Source organism: Telmatherina bonti (genome assembly GCF_933228915.1).
Source record: "Telmatherina bonti genome assembly, chromosome: 9".
NCBI lineage: Eukaryota > Metazoa > Chordata > Actinopteri > Atheriniformes > Telmatherinidae > Telmatherina > Telmatherina bonti.
Window position 1 is genome coordinate 13,839,551 of NC_136627.1, and position 23,966 is coordinate 13,863,516.

Below are 23,966 nucleotides of genomic sequence, written 5' to 3' on the forward strand. Positions count from 1 at the left end.
TCAGCTTTCTTCTGGTTTAATTAAAAATCTGAATAAAGACATCTCTTTGCACTTTGAAAACGCAACCACAGAGACAACAGTGCAAAACAATTCTCCCCAGGGTGAGAAAACAGATTTCAAATAAAACAAAAACAACCAACAAAAAAACCAAAAACACAGTCATCTAAACAGTAAAGTGCATGTTCTGAGAAAAAGCCCCTCTTGTTGTAGTTTTATAAGCTCTGACCAGGCAGCGAGGGTCACACACTGAACACAGATGCTTCTTTAAAAAAAAACAAAAACCGAAAAGGACATAAAAAAAAAAAAACAAAGAAAAAGACGTAATGATGTGCAGAATCTGCGCAACTTCAGTCTTTGTACATTCATATTACATTAATGTACAGACAAACCTGAACGCATCCAGTGGTTTACATGCAAACATACGTTCACCATTCACGTCTCGCACACGACACGCACGTTGGAGGTTTTTCCAGGGGCCACGGCTGACCTGCTGCACTCACACACATCGTGCGGCCTCGTTCACACAGTTCCAGTCATGTCCGCTCCAGTCTATTGCACTGAGGTTACATGGTGTTGTACAGCAGAGCCGCAGTTCGTTGTTTCTTCTCGGCTTTGCGGGGGCGTCTGGACGAATGTCCCCTGCCCTGCTGACGCGACGTGGAGACCGCGCTGCTGCCATCTGGCTTGTCCCTCTCGCCTTTGTCTTCTTTTGAGCCGCCGTGGGTGGAAGCGGAGAGGCAAGAGGAGGACGCGTCGTCACGTGGCGACGCAGCGTGCCGAGTCAGCACTTTCTGCTTCTTCCAGGTGTCGTCTGGGTGACACTGGGACGAGGAGACAGAGTCCTGGGAGTGTGATGATGATGATGATGATGTTCTGGTGTTTTGCCTCAGGTCCAGGTCACTGAGGTCGCTGGCTGACAGCTCCAGACAGTCCAGTTTCGCTAAGGAGGCGGATCTCTTCATGAGGGAAGGAGGCGTGAGACCCGCCTGGCGGATACGAGCCTCCAGCTCCATGGCTCTGTGCCACCCTGTTTGCTCCATCACACTCCTCCCCTCTTGTTTTTCTCTGAGCTGCTGTCCTGCTGCCAAGCCTGGAGGGGTCTGTTCAGATCTCACGCCTTCGTGAAGCCCGGGCTCCATGTCCATGGCGTCTCTTGGCCTCTGAAGCTGCCCCGCTTTCTGCGCTGGATCATCTGTGGCCTCCAGGCTGACGGCCTCGTGAAGGAAAGCCTGCAGCTCTCGGAGCGTCTGCTGTATCCGCTCCAGCTCCTGGCTGCTGCGAGCCAGCCGGATCTGAGCTTCACAGCTGGGGCCACAGCTCTGCCTCCCGCCCTGAGAGGCGGAGTCGAGTCTTTCGTCCGTGCCTGACTCCTGTAATGTCACACCGTCCAGAGATATTTGGTTCGAGGCGTCCTGGTAAGCAGTCGGACGCTCCAGGTTTTGGCTGTGCAGCTGGCCCTGCCGTCGGGACGGGGCTGAGGTATCTAGAGATGATGCTACTGACGAACTAGCTGAGTCCAGTGATGATGTCACCATATGGCTATCTTGAGATATGTGCGTAATGGTCGCTTTAGCACCAGAGACTTGGCTGATATGAGAGTCAGGGGAGCATGAGGGATCGGGGAGGTTGTCTGTGCCTGAGAAATCGAGTCTTTGAAGCTCCGCCTGAGTCCCTGCATGCTTCTCCCCGTCTTTGGTATGAGCACAAACAGTCCGGCTCTCTCCCTGAGTGATGCTTTGTTCTGCAGAGTGCAGCGGCAAGCGGACGGGAGGATGTTCGGTGCTGGGGGAGTGCAGCGGGGACCGCTGAGACGCTGCCGTCTCCAGCTCCTGCTTCAGCCTCTCCTCCAGCTGCTGGGTGGCCCTCCGCACCGAGCCCACCGGCCAGTCGCATGGCAGCATGGAGGGAGACGTCGGCTGTGATGGTGGAGTTCCAGCACCGTGTGGACCCTCAGGAGCCTCCGCCTCCTCCTGATGCTCCACTCGGATGAGCTGAGGGCTGAGAGACGACAGAGGCAGCGATGAAGACGAGGATGACGAGGAAGTAGGAGAAGCGGCGGAGTGGGATATGGCTTCGATCTCCGTGACGATATGCCGGACGGATACGCCGCCGTCATGGTGAGTGGGAAGGGCCCGGTCAGGGCAGGATCTGTCAAAGCTCTCGTCAGGCTGCAGGGGAACAAGAAGACGGGTTTTATTAGTCTTCTGAGACGTCACGGTGAACTAAAAAAAAAACTAAAACAGATTCGCTGTCCAGGTCTAGACTGTTCTCTTGGCTTCCAGCAGGTGTCGCTATGCTAAACGCCCATCATCCCAGCTCTGCCAGTGACTCACATGTACTGGGAAAATCAGCTATTGTTTTGGTAAAAACATTGTGTTTACATGCAACTTCAGCCTGAAGAAGAAATCATCGATATGAAAATTAAAGCAATAAAAAAAGAAAGAAAAGCAGAAAGGCGTAACTACAGTTGTGCTCATATTTATTCATTAAAGAAGGAAAAATAAAACAGCTGCCTGTAAAATAAGCTGAAATTGACTAAAGTAATAATAAATAAAAATTTTATGAAAATCATTACATTATTTTCTAATTCTGTTTCAAGAGAAATATTTTTTAAAAAGCAAACAAATAAGATAATTTATTACATATTACATCACTCATAAACTAATATTTAGTTGAACAATCCTTTAATGTTTCCTGTAATGTTCCAGTCAGGTGTTTTCTGTTCCTCTAAGTCAGACTTCTGCACCTGTTGACAGGTATTTTGTCTCACTGTTCACTGTCTCCAGTTATTTGAGTGTAAATTCAGCCTTTTCTTTAATCAAAGGGGACGAATACATATGAGCACAACTGTAGCAGGCTGCTGGACTTAGATGCTTGCTCCCCCCCCCCTTTATTTATTTTTTTTACCTGACTTGTTTCGTTCTTGTTCTCCTCATCTTCCACTTCCGTTACCCCCTCGCCGGACAGCGGTGTCCGTTGCTGCGACTGCTCTGAAAGCATCCTCGTTCGGCCATCTTGTGCCAGGCCTAAGAACTTCTCCCTGGCGGTGAGGAAGCTGATGCTGTCACTGCTGTGGTTGGACGACCCGTCGGCTTCGCCGCGGCCGTTGATGGCGAAGACCGTTTGTGGCTCGCTGGGATTGTTGTTGTTGTCGTCGTCGCTGGGAGGGAGCGAAGGAGCCAGAGGCTGGGGGGTGGCGGTCACAGGGCTGCTGCTTGCTGAATCTGATAACGACTGAGTCGGTAAATCTGAGTCACTGGAACCCAGAGTGAGAGGAGAGGCGTCCTCTGAACTGCCTGTCCCGGGCAGATGGAGGTACAGCTCCAGGTGTGTGGGAGGACCACGATGAGCACGCTGGAGTTCAGGTGTGGGAGGTAAGATGTGTAGAGACGGTGGAGGGTGTGGCACGGCAACAGGCACGGTTACGGCCACGCTCGCCGAGTTGTCCAGCCTTTCCTCTGGGATGACGGTGGCTGCTCGCGGTCTGGGAAGGGGAAGCAGGACCCGGTCTTCACAATCTGCTCTCACCTCCTCTTGAACCGGTGTCTCACATACACCGTTGGCGAGCGGGCGTGAGCCAGAGGTGTGCGTGTTTGACTTGGCAGAGTCTTCGGGTTCGGCACCGAGCGCCTGCAGCACGGCCACGCCCAGAAAGTGATGTAAGGAGGGGGAGGTGTTGTTGTTGTGCGAATCAGCGCGACCCAAAGTAGGTTTACACATGGACTCCGGGCGGTCAGATAGGTCACTGTCGGAGTGGGAGCGCCACAGCTTGTTATGCCTTTGTTTGCTGCGGAGGGGAAAAAAAATGAAAAGTGTGTTGGCCTCAAAACGTTCCTGAACCGTGTGCAACCTTGTACGGATGCTCCACTACCAGAACGCACCTCGCCAGCAGGATTCCCTGATACTCCTCCAGCTGCTTCATGAAGGACGGGTTGGGCTTGGTGACGGTGCGTCTCTCCTTCACGTAGTCAAAGGCCGTATCCAGATCCCAGCCGTACTCCTTCATGGCGTAGGCGATCACCGTGGAGGCCGAGCGGCTCACGCCCATCTTACAGTGAACCAGACACTTGGCGCCGGCTTTCCTGGGGGCAGAGAAAGATGCGGCGCCATTAAACATTGCAGAAAGAAACGAGAGCGGGACTTCAGGTTGTTGGAACGTGCGGACGCGTACTTGGCTTTGGTGATGAACTTGTACGTGTCGTTCCAGTACTCCAGCAGGTTGGTGGCCTCCTCGTCGTAGACTCTGATGTTGTGGTACTCAAACATCCCCGGGAAAAAGTTGTCTATTTCTCTCGTCACGTTCAGGATGTATCGCACCCTGTTTTACACACAGAAAAGAGAAGCTTGTTTGATGTTTGTTGAGTTTGTTTGAGATGATGCTGGTGATGGATTCTCTCATCTGTGTTCAGTAAAATGAAGCCAGTGACTGTGTGTGTGTGTGTGTGTGTCTGTGTACTGAAACGGATCTCTTACCCGCTGTTCTGCAGCTCCTCTAAGTTGGAGGCGTTCCATTCAGAACCCTAAAGACACAAAGTCAGTCAGTATCATGTGCACTATATTTAAAACACTTTTTATTTTACTAAACAACTGTGTTTCTAAGTCCACCTCCTCAGGACCTCCTGCCCTGGATGTTTTAGAGGTAACCCTACTTTACCTTCAACAAACTCGATGTAGTTCAATAATCTGACTCAGGTGTTTTTGGGGAGGAACGTGTCTAAAACAGGCAGATCAGGAGGTCCTGTGGGACCTGGATTGAGAAACGCTGTACTAAACTGACAGAAGGTACGAGTGCTTCAAGAAAAATAGCTGGTTATCTGGTTTAACTAATCCCATTTGTGTTTCCAAGGTTTTGAAGATGCATGATTCAGTTTACCACGCCTCCCTTCATTTCATAACAAACTATAAATCTCACACTCACAACTGTGAGCTTTATTTTCAGGCTGAATGGCTGGATCTGGCAACCCATCGCCGCACACACTGGTACAGGTTAATTAGCTAAGGCCTTGGTTCTCATCCCCATCTGTTTATGTCCAACGGACGTCTAACCGTCCTTATGCTTTGCACTCTCAGGATATAAACACATATATTGTACTTTTTTTTTTTTAGAAAAAAAAAAAAAAAAAAAAAAAGAGAGACCTTGTCTCTTCTAAACATTGTAAATTCATATTTAAAGACCAGCAGATCGAGTTATTGATCTGTAATTGTTTTTAGCTCCCTTCTGTATTTGTTGATTTTCTTAGTTTGTTTCATTTGGTCCAGTTTTATTCTAACTTTAAACAAACTTTGTGGGTTGTAATGATGGTTTTCACTAGTGAATCATTACAACACAAGCAGATCTGGTGGTGATGATGATGATGATGACAATGGCTTTCATCAGATTAAGGTACTGCAGGTGTATCATTAAGAGTTAAGAAATTTTCCATCTTATTCAGACAAATAAAACGCTGGATGTTTCAAAATGCTCTGCTGATGTAATGAAGAACAATCAAAAAATCTGTTTTAGAAATATTTTCTAGGATGGATGCAGAGTCGAACATAAATGTTCAGGTGAAACTATTCAGAAAGTTTGTTTTACTGAAATGCTACTTGAGACGGTGGAAACAAGCTAAAGTTCAGTGACTATTTTAATAAATAAAATGTCCAAATCTTTAAAAGTAGACACAAAGAAAAAGCTTTACAGCTCCTGATCTCTGCTGACATAATTGTTCAAAACCTGCTCTAGAGCTGGTTAGACTTTCAATACAAGTTGCCATGGTGATTAACCTCTGTCAGAAGTGAACCATCTTCCTGATGCTGTTGATCCGGTGTTGCACCTGAAGTTACCCAAGACTCTGATCATGCTTTGCAATGCAGGCCTCAGGGCTCCTGAATTCTTACCAGGAAGACGTGTTCAAAGATTTCCGTGGGGCTGTCCATCTGACCCAGGATGACAATCATCTCATTGTCTATGAACTCTTTAAACTCCCGCAGGTTACACACCATCTGCATCTCCAGCTCTGTTCGGATCTGAGGAAAGGACGACGGCACTTCAAGAAAACAGACTGATGATGATCACGATGAAGGCAAACTTGTGTGTGTGAGTGTGTGTCTCACCTCCTTGCAGGTGACGTTCTCCAAGTCTTTCTGCATCATGATTTCTCTGAGGCGCATCTTGATGAGCCTCTCTGTTCGCTCCCGCTCTGTGGGACTGCACACACAGACAACTTCATTTATTAAAAAAAAAACAAAAAAACACAACACCACCACCACCACCTCTACTGCATTTTCTCTTTCCCTGCAAATAAAACAGAAAAAAAAAAATCGCTCAGACACAAAGAACCACCTTCACAGTCACAGTAACGTTCCTTGCCTTCTGTTCATTCATTCATTTTCATACTCTCAATGAGATTACTTGTTCCTCAAGAGAATTGCCACTTTGTATGATTCTCAGAAACTGGAGAGGGAACAGAAAATCTGAGCATGGCCCGTTGGCGATCCACAACAAAGTCCTCTTGTAGAAAGTGCCTGTTGTTGTGCCTGGCTCTGTTTCTAACAACTCTGCTGGGGGACGTATTTAGCCTTTGGACGTCACACTGATGATACCAACAAGTGGCTTAATTACATCTCTGGAGAGAGAGAGGCTCAGTTTGTCTCCAAACTTCTCCTTATGTCTAAATTTCCTTGTTTTACTTCCAGTTTTTCCTCTGCAGTCCGATGTTTGCATAGCAGTGTGGGTTAAAAGTCACAAAAGAAAGGGAAAGTGTCACTTCAGGTTTGAAATGCAAACTTAAAAGGCATCATCTGAAAATGGAGAAATGTTGCTTGTTTATCTCGCTGATCTCAAGAGGAAAGATCCACAGGGGTCGAGTTAAAAAAAGGTTTTCCATCCTTATCAACAAATACAGCTTGTTACCAGTTACAGTACTTTAACCTCACAACAAGTCCCGACTCGCCCGCTGATGACCTAAGAGTGGGATGGCTACTTATGGAAACTAAGTAAGTCACAACACAAGGAACGGGGTGAATGTCTACAGGAAGAATGGACATTTTATGTCACTTCCTGACATTGCTAATAGATAAAGAACCTGAGGGAATTCACAGCACAGCTCATAAATCAAACATAAAAAACAAGCCAGAGTAGTTTTACAAGGAAACAAGCCAGCAAATTAAACAGTCACTAGTGTGCGTGTGTAATCTTGATGATAAGCCTCGAGCAAAGGGTTAATGAGTGATCTATTTCAGAGTCTTGGCAGGCGTCGAATACAACCATTTCTTATTTGTCAAGTTTAAAGCCGCTTTATTATTGCAGCCGTGACTCTCCTCCATTCTTTCCATTCAGGGAAATCAGGTGCATGGCTCTCCCTGCAACCCATCCACCACCTGCTTCTGTCCATTCCCTCCGTCTACCTTCACATGTGTCCGTCTGGATTTCATCTTTCCAAAAGTAAATCAAGCCAGTTAAAGCCTCGGCTATTTTGGACGCTTGAGGATCTCTGAAGTCTGTGTGTGTGTGTGTGTGTGCGCTCGAAAGAGACGCTCCAAATAGGTAGCGCAGCATGTGACTCCAGCAGGAGGGAGGGGAATTTCCCTTGTATTAGTAAAGACATAAATCCAGAAGTCCAAGTCATTCCCATTACTTTCTAATGCCTCCAAGCTGCTCTGTTGACAACTCATTACAGAAGCAGAGTGTGTGTATATCTACATATATGAGTGTGTTCTTCTTAAAGTCAACCTGGAAAGTTAGAGACAGCCCTTGACCGCAGCTGTAGCGCCCTGGCCTGCAGAGATATCGATGCTGCTGCACGTGAGGAAAGGTTTTGCAACGTCGCTGTGCAGGTGCGGCTCATCATTTTTGACCTTGTGTGACAACCTGTTGCTCCCGCGAGACACTTTCGGCTTCCTTTGAATCCATGATGGAAGCATGCGCCCCGTTTAACGTGTCTCTGAAGTGCACATGTCAAGCGGGAAGCTGCCACTGTAAAAATGTCAGGCTTCCTGACATGCTAAAGGTTCTGAGGACTGGAGCTCTTTGTAAAAGGAATAAACCTGGGAGAGGAATTGATCAAATAGGTGTTTGGCTTTTTCACAATTCATTGCTGTATTAAACACCACAATTATTTAACTGTAAAGATCCCTCAATTTCCTTACTTTGTATAAAAGATCATTTCTGAACCATATTTTGATCAGTGCAACTTGCAAATGGAATAAAAACAGAGTTGCACAACAGCACGTGTTTATTTAGTGTTTATGCAACAGGTGAGATGTCATTGGTCAGACTTCTTGGTAGCTTTAATTTTACATTTTGTTCTGTATGTATCGAAAGATCAGAAAAAAATCAAACTTAAAGACCTACGAAGAGTCTTCATGTGACTCTACATATTTATAGGAGTGAAATTACTTAACATTTAACAATTGTGATAATATTGTGATTATTTCCAAGAGAATAATCGTAGCAAGAAATTCCATAACAGTGACATCCCTACGTGGAAGAAATTTGATGTCCATAGTTGTGGTTTTTTCGTCCAACACATCTGCAGATTTAAAAACTATTTGGAGCAGCACTTTCCCTCAACAGGAATTTTACACCACACTACGGGTACAAACAGAGCTTGTGTCAATGACTGCCTGTGTGGTGTGCAAACCACTAATATTCTAGTGTATGTGTCTGTGTGTGTGTTCTTGTGGTCATTCCTCTCCTCAACTCACAGGTCTGTGAAGAGGACGGGCGAATTGGCACGGTGCGACTCCACATCCTGCATGGCGTTCCATTCGTTGATGCAGAACTGGTTGGAGGAGACCCTGCTCTGGTAGTAGCTGACCCAGGTCAGGAACAGGCTGCCTGGGTAGTGGTTATGGCAGCGAGCCACCTCGCAGGCTTTGTGGAGCGACTGCAGGGCTGACCTGAGGAAGGCACGCGGTTAAATAACGAGAAAAACACCAGCAGGGAGAAGGACCAAATGAGACAATACTGCAGTTTGAGTCTAGATGAATCAGAGGATGTTGAGGTACAGAGTTGTAACAAAATGAGGAAATGAGGAGGCAGCGCTGGCATGTGACAGAGATTAAGAAGAGAGTGGAAAGGAGAGCGACACTAAGGCAAAAAGAAAGCAGAGAAGATAAGAAAAACTTACAAGAGGTTAAAGTCAAAAGAAGCACAACATCCAACTTCAAGCAGCAGTGATTTTCTCCGGTTACTTACCACATGGCCTGGACAGAAACTGGCTTAAAGACATGGACTCTGTTCGTGGTCGATACGCTAAACCCACTGTGGAGACAAGGGTGACAGTTTAGAAACGGGATGTCCAGAAAACAAGGCAGCTTTTAGAAGAAGAAAAAAAACACAAACTAGAAGTCATTGAAGCAGTCAGTCAGTTGTCCCACAGGGAGCTCTAAGAGGAAGTAGGACATAGGAGGGTCTTACCCATCTCCATCCAAGTGGATCAGAGTGTCACTCCACAGAGGTAGAACCAGCCCCACAGTACAGCAGCTACATGAAAAGATCAATAAACAAACAAACATGATGCACTGCTCATGACATAAGACAGAAGAGTTGCTCATAATCTGTGTTTACTTAAAGAAAAGAAACGTTCCCAACAAAAGTCGCACTGACCCAACGTCGCCGATTTCTAACTGTACGTGTGAATTAAAAATAATTTTTTAAAAAATCAAAACATAAACAAAAGAGAAGCAGCACTTTATCTGTGCAGAGTTGTTGTCTTACTGTTGCCGTGGAACTGACCTATCAGAGGAGACAAAGTCCATGCCGAGCACAATGCTCTCCTCCGTGTCCTGCCTGCCGTTGGTGGAGACCACCACCATGTAGCGGGTTACCTGAGGGTAGGCACTCTCCAGACGCACAGCCTGGGAGAACAGAAAAGAGGAAAAGATGAAGGAGGATGACTCGATAAAGTCATCAGAAAGGAGCATCAGAATGAAACCAGTCTACATTTCAGCGTTAAGCTTGGGTTAAGTTGGGGAAGCCATGTTTTTAAACAAAAAAATTGTCATTAGAAAATAAAAGAAAATCAGGTCCTAACAGGTTCGTCCAACTCCCAATTCCTTGAACATTATGTTATTTGCAAGCGTATTACTGGAACAAGTGGCGCTCTTAAACCCAAGCCAAGTTTCAGTTCTTTATACATCCCAACAAAGAATTGAAACCAGGCACTCTGGATAATACGCTCCATTGTCATCGTGTCACCCCGACCTCTGCTATTGTGTTCATACACGCGCAATTTATGTGGATTTAGGTCTTCAGATAGTGTGTTACCAACCAGTCGGATGGTATCCTCAGGCCGCAGCACAGTGAACATGGTCTGAAGGTGTTTCTGAAGGTCACCTGGATGGAAAAGATTCAGACATTCAGCTTTAATTTCAGTTTGTTTCGGACAATAATCACAGTTTTAGTCAAAGGGTGACATAAAACTTGTAAAGTGTCCTTCAGTTTAAACTACACAAAATGTTGAAGTAGAAATACTTCTTTATAAGACAAACAAGCACAACTGAGCTTATCTGGATTGTTATGCAACAGTTTCACTGTTTCTTGTGACATATCCGTTATAAAGTGAGCCATTTAGTCTTAAACCGAGAAGAGGCGGAAGAGAAGTGTAGTTGCCAGCTATGTGGGGATTGAATGTGCTGGTCTTTACCTGTGTGCTTGTTCCTGCGCTGGCTGATACGAGGTGCAGAGTTTGGAGTGGGGCTGCTTCCCCTCGGGAGGAAGAGGGCTGCACCTTTTACTGTAAGGAAGCTCTCGCTGATGCTGGAGGGGAAGAGAAGAGAAGGGAATATGAGACGGGAATGGAAAACTGAAGCATATGGAGCTTTTGCCAAGCTCCAAATTGCTGTCACTTCAGCAACCGTTTAAGTGTACCACATTTATAATCACTTCCTTGCACATGCTGACCCCAAGTATTTAAAACAAGTGCGAGATGGTGGCCAGAATGTGGCGAGTTTTTGTCACGGGGTTATGTCACAGTGTCACAATGCTTCATTCAGCTGGTCTGTGGTTTGCACGCTGCCAAAACCAGAGCTGACAGATCTATGCAGGCAAAACAAGATCCAAGCCCCGATGTGAACTCAGAACACAATGTTCTCTGCTCCTCCACACAGCTGGATCACACTCCAACTTACTCACACTAACAGCTGCCAGCAGGGAGGGTTGGGGGAGGACTCAGAGGAGACCAGGGGTCCATGAAGGAAGAGCGAGTCCCCTCCTCCACAATGTTTGAGCAAAGATAAGAGCTGGCCGATCCACAGCGATCTGCACCAGAGCAGGTTGTGTTAAATGGGGTTCTGCTCCTTTCTGAGACACTTAATCTCATTAATTGTGACTGAGCTCCCTGCTTTGAGAAGAACACATAACAAGAGGTCAGTAGGTTTAACTGGATATCAAAACAGTGTGATGCCAATGTGTGGATCACAGAACGCACCCACAAAACGGCTTGAAAGGCCTTTTCTGTGGCTGTTTAACTCCACCATTCATATTGATGAATAAGAGGCTCCCACTTGGGAAAGTGGCTGCTGCATTCACGGCCTGCTCCCCTTTTTTCCCTGAGCAGATTTAGTGGCTGCAGTGATCACATCGGTGTCAGATATTGGTGTTTTCTATGAACTCTCCAATAATTGATGATTCAAAAGCAATCTTATCAATGGCTGACCTTTTCAAGGGTGCAGTAACCTCCAACCAAATATGCCAAAATACTTAGTTTTTTGTTTATCTCATTAAAATACAGGCAATCTTGTAATTCAAAAAGGCATTTTTATGGCTTGGTCTGAAGCTGTTGGCTCACACATGTCCAAAAACAATGCATCAAGATCAATGTTTTTATTAAATCTTAAGCTCACAAAGTTGTGATAACCTCATACCAAATATCCCCTTTTACGCCTCATATTTGTAAAACAATACTTTTGTGTATTTTTCCTCACAAAAAGAAGGGTTTTCATGGGAAAAAAAAGAAAGAAAAAAAGTATAAACATTAAATATTATCTACAAAAACAAAAATAAAACAAACTTGTATCTAATCTGATTAAATCTGATTGAAAAAAAATATAAAGTTGTATATTTTTAGAGCCCTTTACTGAAACGGATTGTTTTGGCTCTTAAAGGGTCAAAAACCCCTACTGGTTTCACCAAATTTGCAGGCCGGACAAAAACATAATAAAATACATGATTATATGTGGTCTTAAAGTTACACAAATTTCTAAAGAAACTAATTTTATGAGGTGAGATTAAATAAGTTTTAATCTGCTCTCTTTCAGGCAAAGTTCCCCCCCCCCCATTTTTATACAGGATTCATTGTTTGGAAAATGACATTTTGGAAAATGTCCTCGGTTTTGCTAGTAAAACCTGGAAAAACAAGCCACTTCAAGCCATCAACACTTTATGTTTTAGGGTGAATATCTTCAAGAGGTCAAATGCAACAACAGCACAAGTCAGAGATATCAACCGCTGCAGTTTGATCAATGCTCCGTGGAACAAATACAGCTACTATTACATAAGAAAACAGATTCATGGAGCAGGTCGACCTGTTCTGCTAAAATGAGGTTGGTTTCATAGCCTTAGGGGTCAGAAACTAAGAGCAGGAACTGGCAAAAAATAAGGAGAAGCACACGCCAGAGAAGCAAACCATTTGGCCAATTCGGTATACCTCCTTTAATGGTAAACCACTGCTTTAGATAAGCTTTCATACAAATGTCAACTCAATGAACCCAACTTTACTTCATAAAACCTTCAAGTTCATCCTAATCGAGGTCTGGTGGTGTCTGACATTCAGGCTTCCTGTCATCCCTTTTCTGTCTGCAACTTCATCCCTCTGCCGTCCGGCTGACCTTCCTGAGTTCTGCTGAGACCAAAGATGCAGAGAATCCAGAGACAACAGAGACATGGGAGCGTAAACAAAACCCCAGCTTTGTGCTGAGCTCATTTCCCATAACCCACCCACCCCTGACCCAGCTGTTTCCTCTCACACTCCCCTCTACAGCTTCCTTTTGTCCCCTACATTTCTCACTAATTCATTCTTTTAATTTCCGTCATTCCTCTCAATTCCTGCTGTATCATCTCCCGCTGCGCTCGACGCACTGACTCATGTAGTGTACTTGGCATTGACCATGTATAGCTATTTGACTGTGCAATGTCATTTGTAATGCAACACTGCAGCGCTCACCGAGAATCCTGCCTGGAAAGGCCGTGCGCACACATGCATGTAAACACGCATTATTACACCTGCACACAGACGCACCAAAAAAGAAATACAAGCTTGACGGTTTGGGAGGTGGGAGGCTGTGAAAGACTCAAATATAGCTACTAAAAATACAGTAGTCCTTTCAAAGTCTCGGCTATTGATAGTCTGTATTTAAAAGAGCACAGTCAACTTACTGTACGGAGAGGTTTCTCTCTGACAGAGCAGTGAAAGCACACTGGGAGCTCGTTTCAGAGCTACATGCGGGTATAAGTATGTACAGTAAAAACATGAGACGCCACACAGACAGTATGATAACCTCGTGAACCACAGCAAAGCTGCAGAGATTAATCAGTTAAGTCTATCTATGGGAAACTGTTTGATCTTTGATTATTAACAGTTTCTGGAACAACTTCTGGCACGATGATATGCGAGCTTCTCAGATCTGTACTGTAGTCATAGGTAGTGCAAAACCATACCCATAACTGGAATAAATTCTTTGGATTGTCAGACATTTTTCTGATATTTTATAAAATAACAATTATTTTATTGAGAGAATGATTAAAAAAAAACTTAATTTATGTTTTACTTTACAGATGCCTTTGTAATACAACACAGTCAGAAACTGATAACAGAGCGAGCTGCTGGTAAAAAGCACCCAGATGGACATCATTAGTATGTTAGCTAAATGTTATGACACGCAAGGTTTGGAAAAAATTATATATATATATAAAAAAAAAAAAATAAAAAAAAAAATGTCAAGACAGATAAAAATCTTCCCTTTTCAAACTGATTTAAGGGTCAAATTAAAGTAGAAAGAGGGTGACAATGACATGTTTAAGTTAAAATATAGAGTATGATTTGTGTCAGAGCAGGGTGGGTCATCTTATGGCTTCAAGCCAACCCCGACTTTGGACTGAGGGTGGGAGTGGTAGGTACTTGTTAGGGCAACAGTCACAGAAACAATCATTGCTATGTAAGGACCCCTCCACATAGTGGGCAGATAACTGGGTGACCCCCCCTCCCCAAGCATGTATCCTTATTAGTCACTCTTGGGAGGAGAGTGGGATAAATATAGGGCCAGGGTCTATACAGGGCAGGTCCTGCTAAGGCCTTCTGAGTTTGCAGCTGAGGAAGAGACAATCCATGGGAAAGACGGGGAGATAGCTGGTGTGTGTGTGTGTGTGTGTGTGTGTGCGCATATTAGTGCAAATGGGCACGAGTCCCTGCTCTGTAGAAAATGTGGCACTAGCAGAAAGTATGTCTTGGACAGCATTTTTCTCAGTTTTGGACTTGACAATGAATGAAAGAGAAACTACAACAAAGCTCAACATAACTCAGAAAGAAGCCGTTGGATGAAGCCATATGATGAGGGCTGCTGTAACATAAGAGGTCAGCAATAAAGACAGAAGGAACAATCTAGGTCAAACTAAACATAGACCTCTATTAACTCACTGATATCAGTTAACCCAGTGCCCAGACCTGGTCTTCTGTATGTGTGTGGGGAAGAACCGCAATGACCGTGATACATCAGGCATCTCCACTGAGGGTCACAGTTACGCTGATTTACAGAAGGGAAAGGTGGAAAATCTAAACAAAGTTATGGGGATTATACAACCTTTGGAACATCATGCACACATCAGAAAAACACAGAAGCACAAGTACTGACTTACATCCGGCTGCCTTCAGTCAGTTTTCACAAACTTCTGTTTCGTTTCTTGGTCACATCCTCTTGTTTTGGTTGGAAAACTTGTTAGCAACACCAACGTGCACAAAACGGAAGAGGGGATTTACCCGGATTCCCAAAATTGGTAGGATAACAATAGTGCACCAGATGCCATGTAGCCACAGGTAACACTTAACTCCAGCAATGACCAAGGCTTGTAATTACTCTTAGATGTGCAGGTTAAACATTAAGCCATTCAGACACAAGCGGGTAGTTAAGAAGATGTATAAACACAAGTACCAAATGCATCAGTATGGCAGTTTCGACTAAAACCACTCGTGATTTCCAAATCTGTTTTTATAGAAATGTGGCTGCTAGAGGAGAACGTGTCATGCACTAACATCTTCACATCAACAACACTGGAGCAAAACCACATGTACAAATACCCCTTTGCTTAAAAAAAAAAAAAAAAAAAAAGCAACAAACAAACAAAAAAAAACTGGATGTCGAATAATGCTTCATATTCAGTTTACGCAATAACCTCACCACAATATCATGTGTAAAACAGCTGAAACACAATGGAGACAAATGGTGCCCTGGATCCTCCTGAAAGTCGCAGCAGAAAGCCAACTCAAACCAGAGCAAAACCACTTACTGACGGCACGAAAATGCTGAGAAATGCCACATAAAGTTTCTAAGGAAAGACAAAGATAAATGCTGATTTCATCAACTTTTAATCCAGTTGCAGTAATATCTTCATTGATTTATTTTTTGCTTCTCACAACTTTGCAAAGCTTATCAGAGTCAGCTCCACATAAGTGTTTGGAAATGCTGGAACACACTAGCCCTTTGATCTGTCCTGAAGGGCAGACCACATGTACAAGTCAACCAAATCCTTTTTAGCATCTCACAAACAAACACAAGCCCTCTCCAAACCCGCAGACAAAACTTATGAGGGGAAGATTAAAGTAAACATCTTCTACTTCAACAACGTTAGTTAATTCAGCCACAACATACAGAAAACAAATATATGCATAATATTCATAAGCCTAACCTCTTATAATACTTTTAAAAAAAAAATAAAAATAGGTGTCTTATTTCACCTGTCCATCTATCAAATACGTGCATGAACCTGTGGAACAGGTATGATGATTCACAGGAAATGTGGGCTTTATGACTTAATCATATCAATGAAATCTCTAATATGACTAAATCCTTGATGCATCACCAGGAAAAAGATTTAGCAATCACATTGCAAAACTGCTACTAATCTTAAGTATTACCCATACTGTTAAATCCTTTTAAATGATATCTCATTCAGACTTAAGTTTCTACAGACAAACCTATGCTGACTGACTTTCTGTCCAGTCAGAGTCGTCTCATACCTGAGTCCACACTTCGAGATGCAGGTGCGATCAGGCGTCATTGGTCAGAGGTCTTTAATTAGCCATTAACTGCTTTAATATAATCCTGAAAAATGTGTTAACTTCTAAGACTTCCCACTGAACTTACAGCTGGTTGATCTGGTTGTTGGAGACCACTGCATCCTCGCTGAAGTGAGGCATCATTTTGGCCCCGCAGCAGGAGCAGAAGCTGAGCGCCGACGAGCTGCCGGAGCCGGACACCGTACCGAGGGTCATGCCGCTGGGAGGGAGGGCGAGAACCGCAGCGGGAGAAAGCCGTCAGGTGCTCTCAGTCAGACGGACCACTTCCCCGTCTCTTACACGAACATGTGCTTCGGCAACACAAAGAAGCAAACGACTGTCTTCCGAGGAGTTTAGAAGTTGTGAAATATTCCGCGAAAAATTAGAGCCACAAAAATCTCCCAGATGTTTCCAAACCGTAACTCTGTCGAGTCAAACAGCGTGGTTATATCTCTGGCTCCATGTTCCTGCTTCCCGGGTCTGGAAGTCCGTGATTTCCCCCCAAAGCGGCAGGAATCCCCGTGTCACAGCCATTTCTGTCCTTTTTCCTCGACATTATTCATGGCTAGAAGAGATAAAACTCCTTCCCGTGTATTGTACACACATTTATGACTTGAGTGAACTCTTGCCGGACTGAGTCGGAGGGAGGAGGAGGAGGAGTTGGAGACACGTGCTTTTGGGAAAAGGAGAAGGAGGTGGAGACTGAAGCCCTGCAACGACGCTCGATGAAGTAAAACAGCTCACTACAGAGACGAGGTGGTGTTTACATCAGCTTTTTATTAGACTGTTTAGTTCCTCTTGTCTGACTGAGTGTGTGCTTATCTGACCAGGAAATACATTACCTGTAGTGTCTGATTAAGAGCTCAATACTTTCAGGTTACTTCATACCACATGGTTGCCATGTATACAGCACTAACCTATAATGTTGTTAATAATCCTAACATGTTGATGTTGCCAACATCTGATCAGGTGTCCTGGTACAGCAGACTCAATAGGGGGATGTGATTATTAAGCTAATGTAATAAAGCCAATTAAACCCACATGGGGTTTGTAGCTTTGCAGTCAGACTTCAATAGTCTCCGCACACAAATGGTTTACTTACATAAGAAGCAGGAACAAATGAGAAACAGGATAAAGGGATCCAGACAGAGTCACTGCAGAACAGAGTCATTGCCCTATCTAGGTGGAGATACACTGGAGCCAGAGAAAGTCTGGGGGAGAAAGCAGAGACCCTTCACCCATACTGTGTATGAACTGAGATACTCTGCGCCATTGGATGGGCCACAATGTTTTGACTCTTTTTTTTTTTTAAATAGCCTATTAAACATTTTATTTCTCGCAAGCGTGCCAACGTGCTCGGCCCTATGTAAGCTGACAACAATTTGAAAACACAGTAAAACTGAAGCCCTCCTCATTATATTCGCACCAGTGCGTTCCAAGTGTCCTAAATGGTAAACTAAACCATGTGTAGCAGATGACCTGTGACTCTGAGCTCTGCTATGTTTAGGAGAGGCTTGCTTGATGTTTTCCAAGTTCTCCAGAAGAAGTCTGACGGAGGAATGGGGCATAATTACGAATGCTGTTATACAACACAACTTTGGCTCAGTGATCAGGAACTTTCCAGTCCATTGTTGCGCATTGTTTCTGTGAGGTCGAGATCTACGAACGAGCTATGAGGCGCACACTTTGATGAGGTGTCCTTTAACCACATCTTGTTTACCGTCTGCTCTTCTGAGATGAAAACGATGTGAGGTAGTATTTCTAGTTGGTCTACTTTATCTTTATTATTATTTTCTTCCTTGATGCTTTTTTTTATGCATTACTCGTGATTACTCGCCTTGTAAAACACAAAAACAACTCAAATTTGAACTTTGCCAAGTTTATATGAGTTACCGGTAATACAATTTCTGGCAATGTTCACCCAAATAAATAAAGAGCACGTTTCCAAAAACAATTAGATTTAATAGCTGAACATTCTGGGTTTGAATTTTATATATATATATATATATATATATATATATATATATATATATATATATATATATATATATATATATATATATATATATACGTACATATATATATCTATATATATATATATATATATATATATACATATATATATATATAATATGTATGTATGCATATATATGTATGTATGCATATATATATATATATATATGTATGTATGTATGTATGTATATATAATGTTCACCCTATTTATTTGGGTGAACATTGCCAGAAATTGTATTACCGGTAACTCATATAAACTTGGCAAAGTTCAAATTTGAGTTGCTTTTGTGTTTTACAAGGCGAGTAATCACGAGTAATGCATAAAAAAAAGCATCATATATATATATATATATATATATATATATATATATATATAGATACATATACACACACATATATATATATACATATATATATATATATACATATATATATATATATACATGAATATATATATATATATATATATATATATATATATATATATATATATATATATATATATATATATATATATATGTATATATATATATATATATATACATATATATATATATATGTATATATATATATATATATAGATACATATACACACACATATATATATACATATATATATACATGTATATATATATATATATATATATATATATATATATATATGTATACATGTATATATATACATGTATATATATATATATATATATATGTATATATATATACATATATATGTATATATATATACATATATATATATATATATATATACATACATGTATATATATATATATATATATATATATATATATATATATATATATATATATATATATGTATGTATATATGTGTGTGTATATGTATCTATGTATATAAAAGATACAGTGTGGAAGTACAGTGCGTTTTGTTTGTGATTCCACTTTTGTTTTCCCCTTTATACTGTGCATAAGAATGAGGAAGACAGAGGATTTAGGTGGTTTGAAATGTCATATAGTTGCTGGTGCCTGTCATGCTGATCTAAGTATTTCATAAACTGATGATAGTAACCCAGAATGGCCCAAAAAGGAGAAAATAGTCAGAGCAAAATGGGCAGACTGGTTGGAGATGACAGACAGGCAACAGCACAACTAAGAAGGAGCCTTAAAAAAAAAAAAGTTCACATTCAGGTTAAATTTTTATTTTATTTTAGGTTCCTGATGTTCCTTAAATTAAAAATTGACAGCAATAACTTATAAGTATTATGTATGTTCATTTATAACATCAAATTTTCAGATTTGAGGCAGGTTTCTGTTCCTCTCTGCACCATGGACTTCAGCATTTTTTTGTTTTTGTTGTTGTTGTGTGCCATGAGCCATCAAAACAACCACCTCTTAATTTGCTTATTGCTGTTAAAAGAACTCTCCGTTCTAGTACAAATGTTTCTGATTGTATCAGCTGCAAACTGCAGTAGCAGAATATTTTTGGCAGTAAATAGCATGAAAACATATATCCATCCTGCATCGCATCAACAGCTCAGGCTTGTGGTAAATAGCGTGGGGGATATATTTTTGGCACATTTTGGGCCTCTTAATACAAACTGAGCATTATTTTAAACACCACGGCCAGCCTGAATATTGCTGCTGACCATGTCCACCCATCCGTGAGCAGTGAAGCATCTTTTGATGGATACTTCCAGCAGCATACTGCACCATATTGCAAAGCTCAAATCCTCCTTAACTGGTTTCTTTAACATGACAATGAGCTCACTGTTCTCCACAGACGTCATATCCCAATCAGATGGTGGAACAGGAGAGTCTCCTCATGGATGTGCAGCTGAAAAATCTGCAGCAACCGTGTGATGCTATATCATCAATATGGAGAAAAGTCTCTGAGGAATGTTTCAAACTCCTTGTTGTGAATCTAAGTCAGAATTAAGGCAGTTCTGATGACAAAAGGGGTCTAAATATGCACAAGCAAAGTGTACCTTATAAACATACCAGTGAGTGTATGTATGTATTTTGTTCAGGCATCTTTTCTACAGACAGAATGTTCAGCTACTGAATAAAGTTTTTCTTTTTTTTTTAAAATTTGTTTTCTTTTTTCTATTATCAAATTTGAAAAAAAGCTGAATGCACGGTGTGTTAAATCCATCATTTCAGGGGTTAAAATTCCCCATAAATGAATCCATTCCAGAAAGTTTTAATCGTTGTTCTTCAATGAAAATGTTAAAAAAAAGACAAGTACACAACAGCTGACAGTGTCTTCACATGTCTTAACCCTCAGCTGTGCGCGTCTTGAATAATCGATTACATCACAAATTAAACAAACACACTGACACTTGTGTTCTGAAACTCCGCTTCATGTGTCACAGAGCAGGTTGTCCAGTGAGCTCTGAGAGAAACGAGGCTCTGGCTCCGACACACAAACGGGGACGCTGCAGCGCTCGTCATGTGGTTCTGTTTAGTGTCATCAAATTTACCAGCACTCAGTGGAAACTTTTTAGTCTTGCAACATGAGAACATGTTGTGGTGTTTGGCCAAGTCCAGGGCAAGTTGCACAATCGTCTTCCGCAACATGCCTTCCTTTGTAAGTTGAAGGGAATGGGAAGAAACATGACGGTCAAGGGTGTGTGTGTGTGTGTGCCTGATAAGTTAGGGAATGATACTCTCTGTTTGTCATAGATGACTCTCAGCATGACATTGTACCATAAAAAGACACAGTTAAGGGCTGATTTGTAATCTGGAATCCAGTAAAGTTTACTGTCCCCAGGAAGAGAAATGCATTATCCAGCTGAAGACGTAAACTATTTCAGATGAACTTCTAAATGTGGCCGTTAACATACCTGCTTTTAATGATTAAAAACAGCAACTCAAGCAAATAACAGCCTGGATAATAACACCTTTGGTTTAGATATTTGCAAACTACTCAGTCCATTCAGGTGTTATGGGAGCACTTAACCTTGAAAAAACATGGAGGCTCTTTAAAGGCAGTAAAAAACAAAACAAAACAAAAAAGATGGACCTGTTGACTGAACACTTCGGCATAAAATAGCTGAAACCATATTTCTATCAACTGCATTAAAATTTGACGCATGATGCACTTGAAACATGCACTGCATTGTTCTGTGCATTTGAGCTCCATTAGAGCCTTTAATATTTGTTATCGCGTGACCGTATTAAGTGTTTTATAAATTAGATTTGACTAAACTGTATACCGAGCTCTTCTCACATACAGCTTTACTTGGTAGTTTTGCATTCCTTTAATGCCACATCGGACTATTTCATTTATAACATTACATAATCTGTAACGAAATGAAATACACAGAAAAACTCATGTTACATTTTGTCCACGCACCTTTCAGACAGCATGCTGTAACATAGTTTATTTGCAGTCATTTAACTTGTATGAGACTGATAGCTCTGTCAGTGTATTCACTAATACTGAGCAGGGAGTGTGTCAAGTTAAAACAGCAGCTGTACCATAGGAAGACATGGGGTTGAACAGCTTATGAAGAGGTGTGTCGAGCCTTCCCTTGATTTGGTGTCAGTTACCACGTCCAGCCTTTTCTGTTTTGACAGTGGACTCATTAAATGTGTGTCCTGATGAACCTGCTCTGCTTGTGTACACCTGTGTTGGAGCTGATGGGCGAGTCCAGAACATGGATACTACAGAGCACAGAAACAGATCTGTTAGGGAAGCAATTCTTCAGAATGAATTTGTTGTATTTTGGGTGTACTTTGATACTACAGTGTATGAAGTGAGATCAGGTGCTTCAAATAACCAGTTATTACTGAAAGCAACACAGCCAACACTGTAAACAGAAACCAGCTCTAATCAAACATTACAATGACCTGCACTGCATTCTGTAACAGGAAGTGCCGTACGGCATGGACACAATGGACGCACAAGGTCAGAGGGAGGGTTGATAAACAAGAGGCCGATTTCTTCACACAGAAACTTCTTATCCTCAGTCTTCCTTTAACAAATACACATGCAGCTTTTACATGTGGTAGCACTATTGTTGCTACATCTGTCACTTTATGAACTGCAAACCAAACGAGAAACACATCAGTAGTGTAACTTTAATAAAAAAAAAAAATAAAAAAAAGTAGTGTAACTCGCCACTACTGACGTGTTTAAACAGCATGACTATACCCTCCACACCCATGTGTTATGTGTGACAGCTGCACAATTAAGCAGCCTTAAAGCAAATAAACCAGGTAAGTGACCCAATGAGAGGGCGGAATTTCACTGCAAAATGTGCACCAAAGTTTGATCCAGTAACAAGGTGTACAATTTATTTTTTCCTTATGCAAGTTTCCATAGACTTTAAAAATGAAAAAAAACTTTCAATGCGCTCTGCTTCTGACAGCTGTGCCGTGACACCTGATACCACTGTGGTTGCTCATCAGAAGGGTGGGAAGAGTCAGATTTTCTGCAGCAGCTTTAGCAAAAGCTATATTTCTAAACTATTTTAACTATTAAGATTTAAACTTACAAATTAAGATTTGACGAGCTTGTTACTCTGAATGGAAAACAAAGTTTCTGTAACTCTGTCCTTGACAGTTGGTGTCAGCCCTGAGGGCAGCAGCGTGTGGCAGAGATTCATCATTGCACTGCAGCAATGCTATACTTCAGCGGTGTGGTGTGGTGCGGGGGGGCGGGGGGTGTAGAGGCAGCTGTTTGTGCATTTCTGTGTGGAAGAGACATTGACACAAAGAGACGATCGGAGAGAGAGATGCAGTGTATGAGTCAGTGAATAGCTGACTGAATAAGAGAAAGACGAAGAAAAAAAAACAAGAACCTGCACTGCAGAGAAAGCTCCTCTCCGTACTGCACGCGCCATATGTGGGTGGGGTGCGCACACTTAATTCGACCTTATGTAATATGCATCAGAGGTCAGCCAGTGAGCCCCTTGGCTGCACCCTGCATGTCAGCACAGTAAATCCAAAATGCTCAGCTTGGTCGCTGAGCCAAACGGTAAAGCGCTTCGGAGTACGGCATCTTAGCTGTGTGTGTGTGTGTGTGTGTGTGTTCAAATGCACACACGTAGCCATGGCCATGACTTCAACAGATAATTGAGACCACATTGACTTCTAATCACTGTTGGGGTGTGTTACAAGGAGGAGTGACATCACCCTGGTTCAATAATCAAATATGTGGAAAGGCCCAAGATTCTTTCTGGCCTGTTCTGCTTTAAACATTCATGCAAAACATTAAATTAATAAATAAAACGGAAAAAAAAAAACAACAACTTGTGCTTACTAGGTATCAAAATCTGGTAAATACAATTCAAGTTAAACAACACAGAATGCACAAACCCACTGTTTATTTAACAACATTTAAGCCAAAATGCAGAAGCTGCAAATGAAAAACAAAGTCTATGCTTGCAGGTTCCATGGGAATAAAACGAGTCAAGCAGAAGCCAGGTGCCGCTGATCAAATGCACCTGATTAACTGATCATTTGCAGGTTGAAGTACGACTATAAAAGCAGACTTGGCACAGTTTGTTGCTCTAGAAACATTCAAAGTGTGAATTAACAAAATGCAAAGAGGGGATATACATGTGCAGTGGTCTAAGAGAAGGAGTTGTTGCTGACTGTCAATCTGAGCAGGCTTATGAGGCCATTTTTAAAACAATTTGGAGTCCATCATTCTACAGTGAGATAGTTAATATGCAGAGATCAGAAATGGAGATAGAAAGAGAGCCACATCTCAGACGGTTTA

General features: G+C 42.2%; 1 protein-coding gene across 2 annotated transcripts in view; it reads right to left on the bottom strand.

Annotated features, from left to right (window-relative positions):
* Window positions 1-23,966, bottom strand: part of ssh2a (slingshot protein phosphatase 2a) — a 30,246-nt gene continuing 6,280 nt past the window's right edge. The window contains exons 1-14 of one of the 2 annotated variants that reach the window (XM_079246526.1): window positions 16,339-16,842; window positions 10,629-10,741; window positions 10,254-10,318; window positions 9,719-9,840; window positions 9,401-9,466; window positions 9,179-9,244; window positions 8,686-8,880; window positions 6,094-6,187; window positions 5,878-6,006; window positions 4,474-4,520; window positions 4,172-4,318; window positions 3,882-4,082; window positions 2,908-3,787; window positions 1-2,168 (exon numbers count right to left, since the gene is read on the bottom strand). In XM_079246526.1, the coding sequence (XP_079102652.1) occupies window positions 564-2,168; window positions 2,908-3,787; window positions 3,882-4,082; window positions 4,172-4,318; window positions 4,474-4,520; window positions 5,878-6,006; window positions 6,094-6,187; window positions 8,686-8,880; window positions 9,179-9,244; window positions 9,401-9,466; window positions 9,719-9,840; window positions 10,254-10,318; window positions 10,629-10,741; window positions 16,339-16,466 (3,858 nt within the window). In that variant the 5' untranslated portion in view covers window positions 16,467-16,842 and the 3' untranslated portion in view covers window positions 1-563. Of the gene's footprint in view, window positions 2,169-2,907; window positions 3,788-3,881; window positions 4,083-4,171; window positions 4,319-4,473; window positions 4,521-5,877; window positions 6,007-6,093; window positions 6,188-8,685; window positions 8,881-9,178; window positions 9,245-9,400; window positions 9,467-9,718; window positions 9,841-10,253; window positions 10,319-10,628; window positions 10,742-16,338; window positions 16,843-23,966 lie in introns of those variants that run through there. The other variant, XM_079246527.1, reaches the window with a different exon arrangement.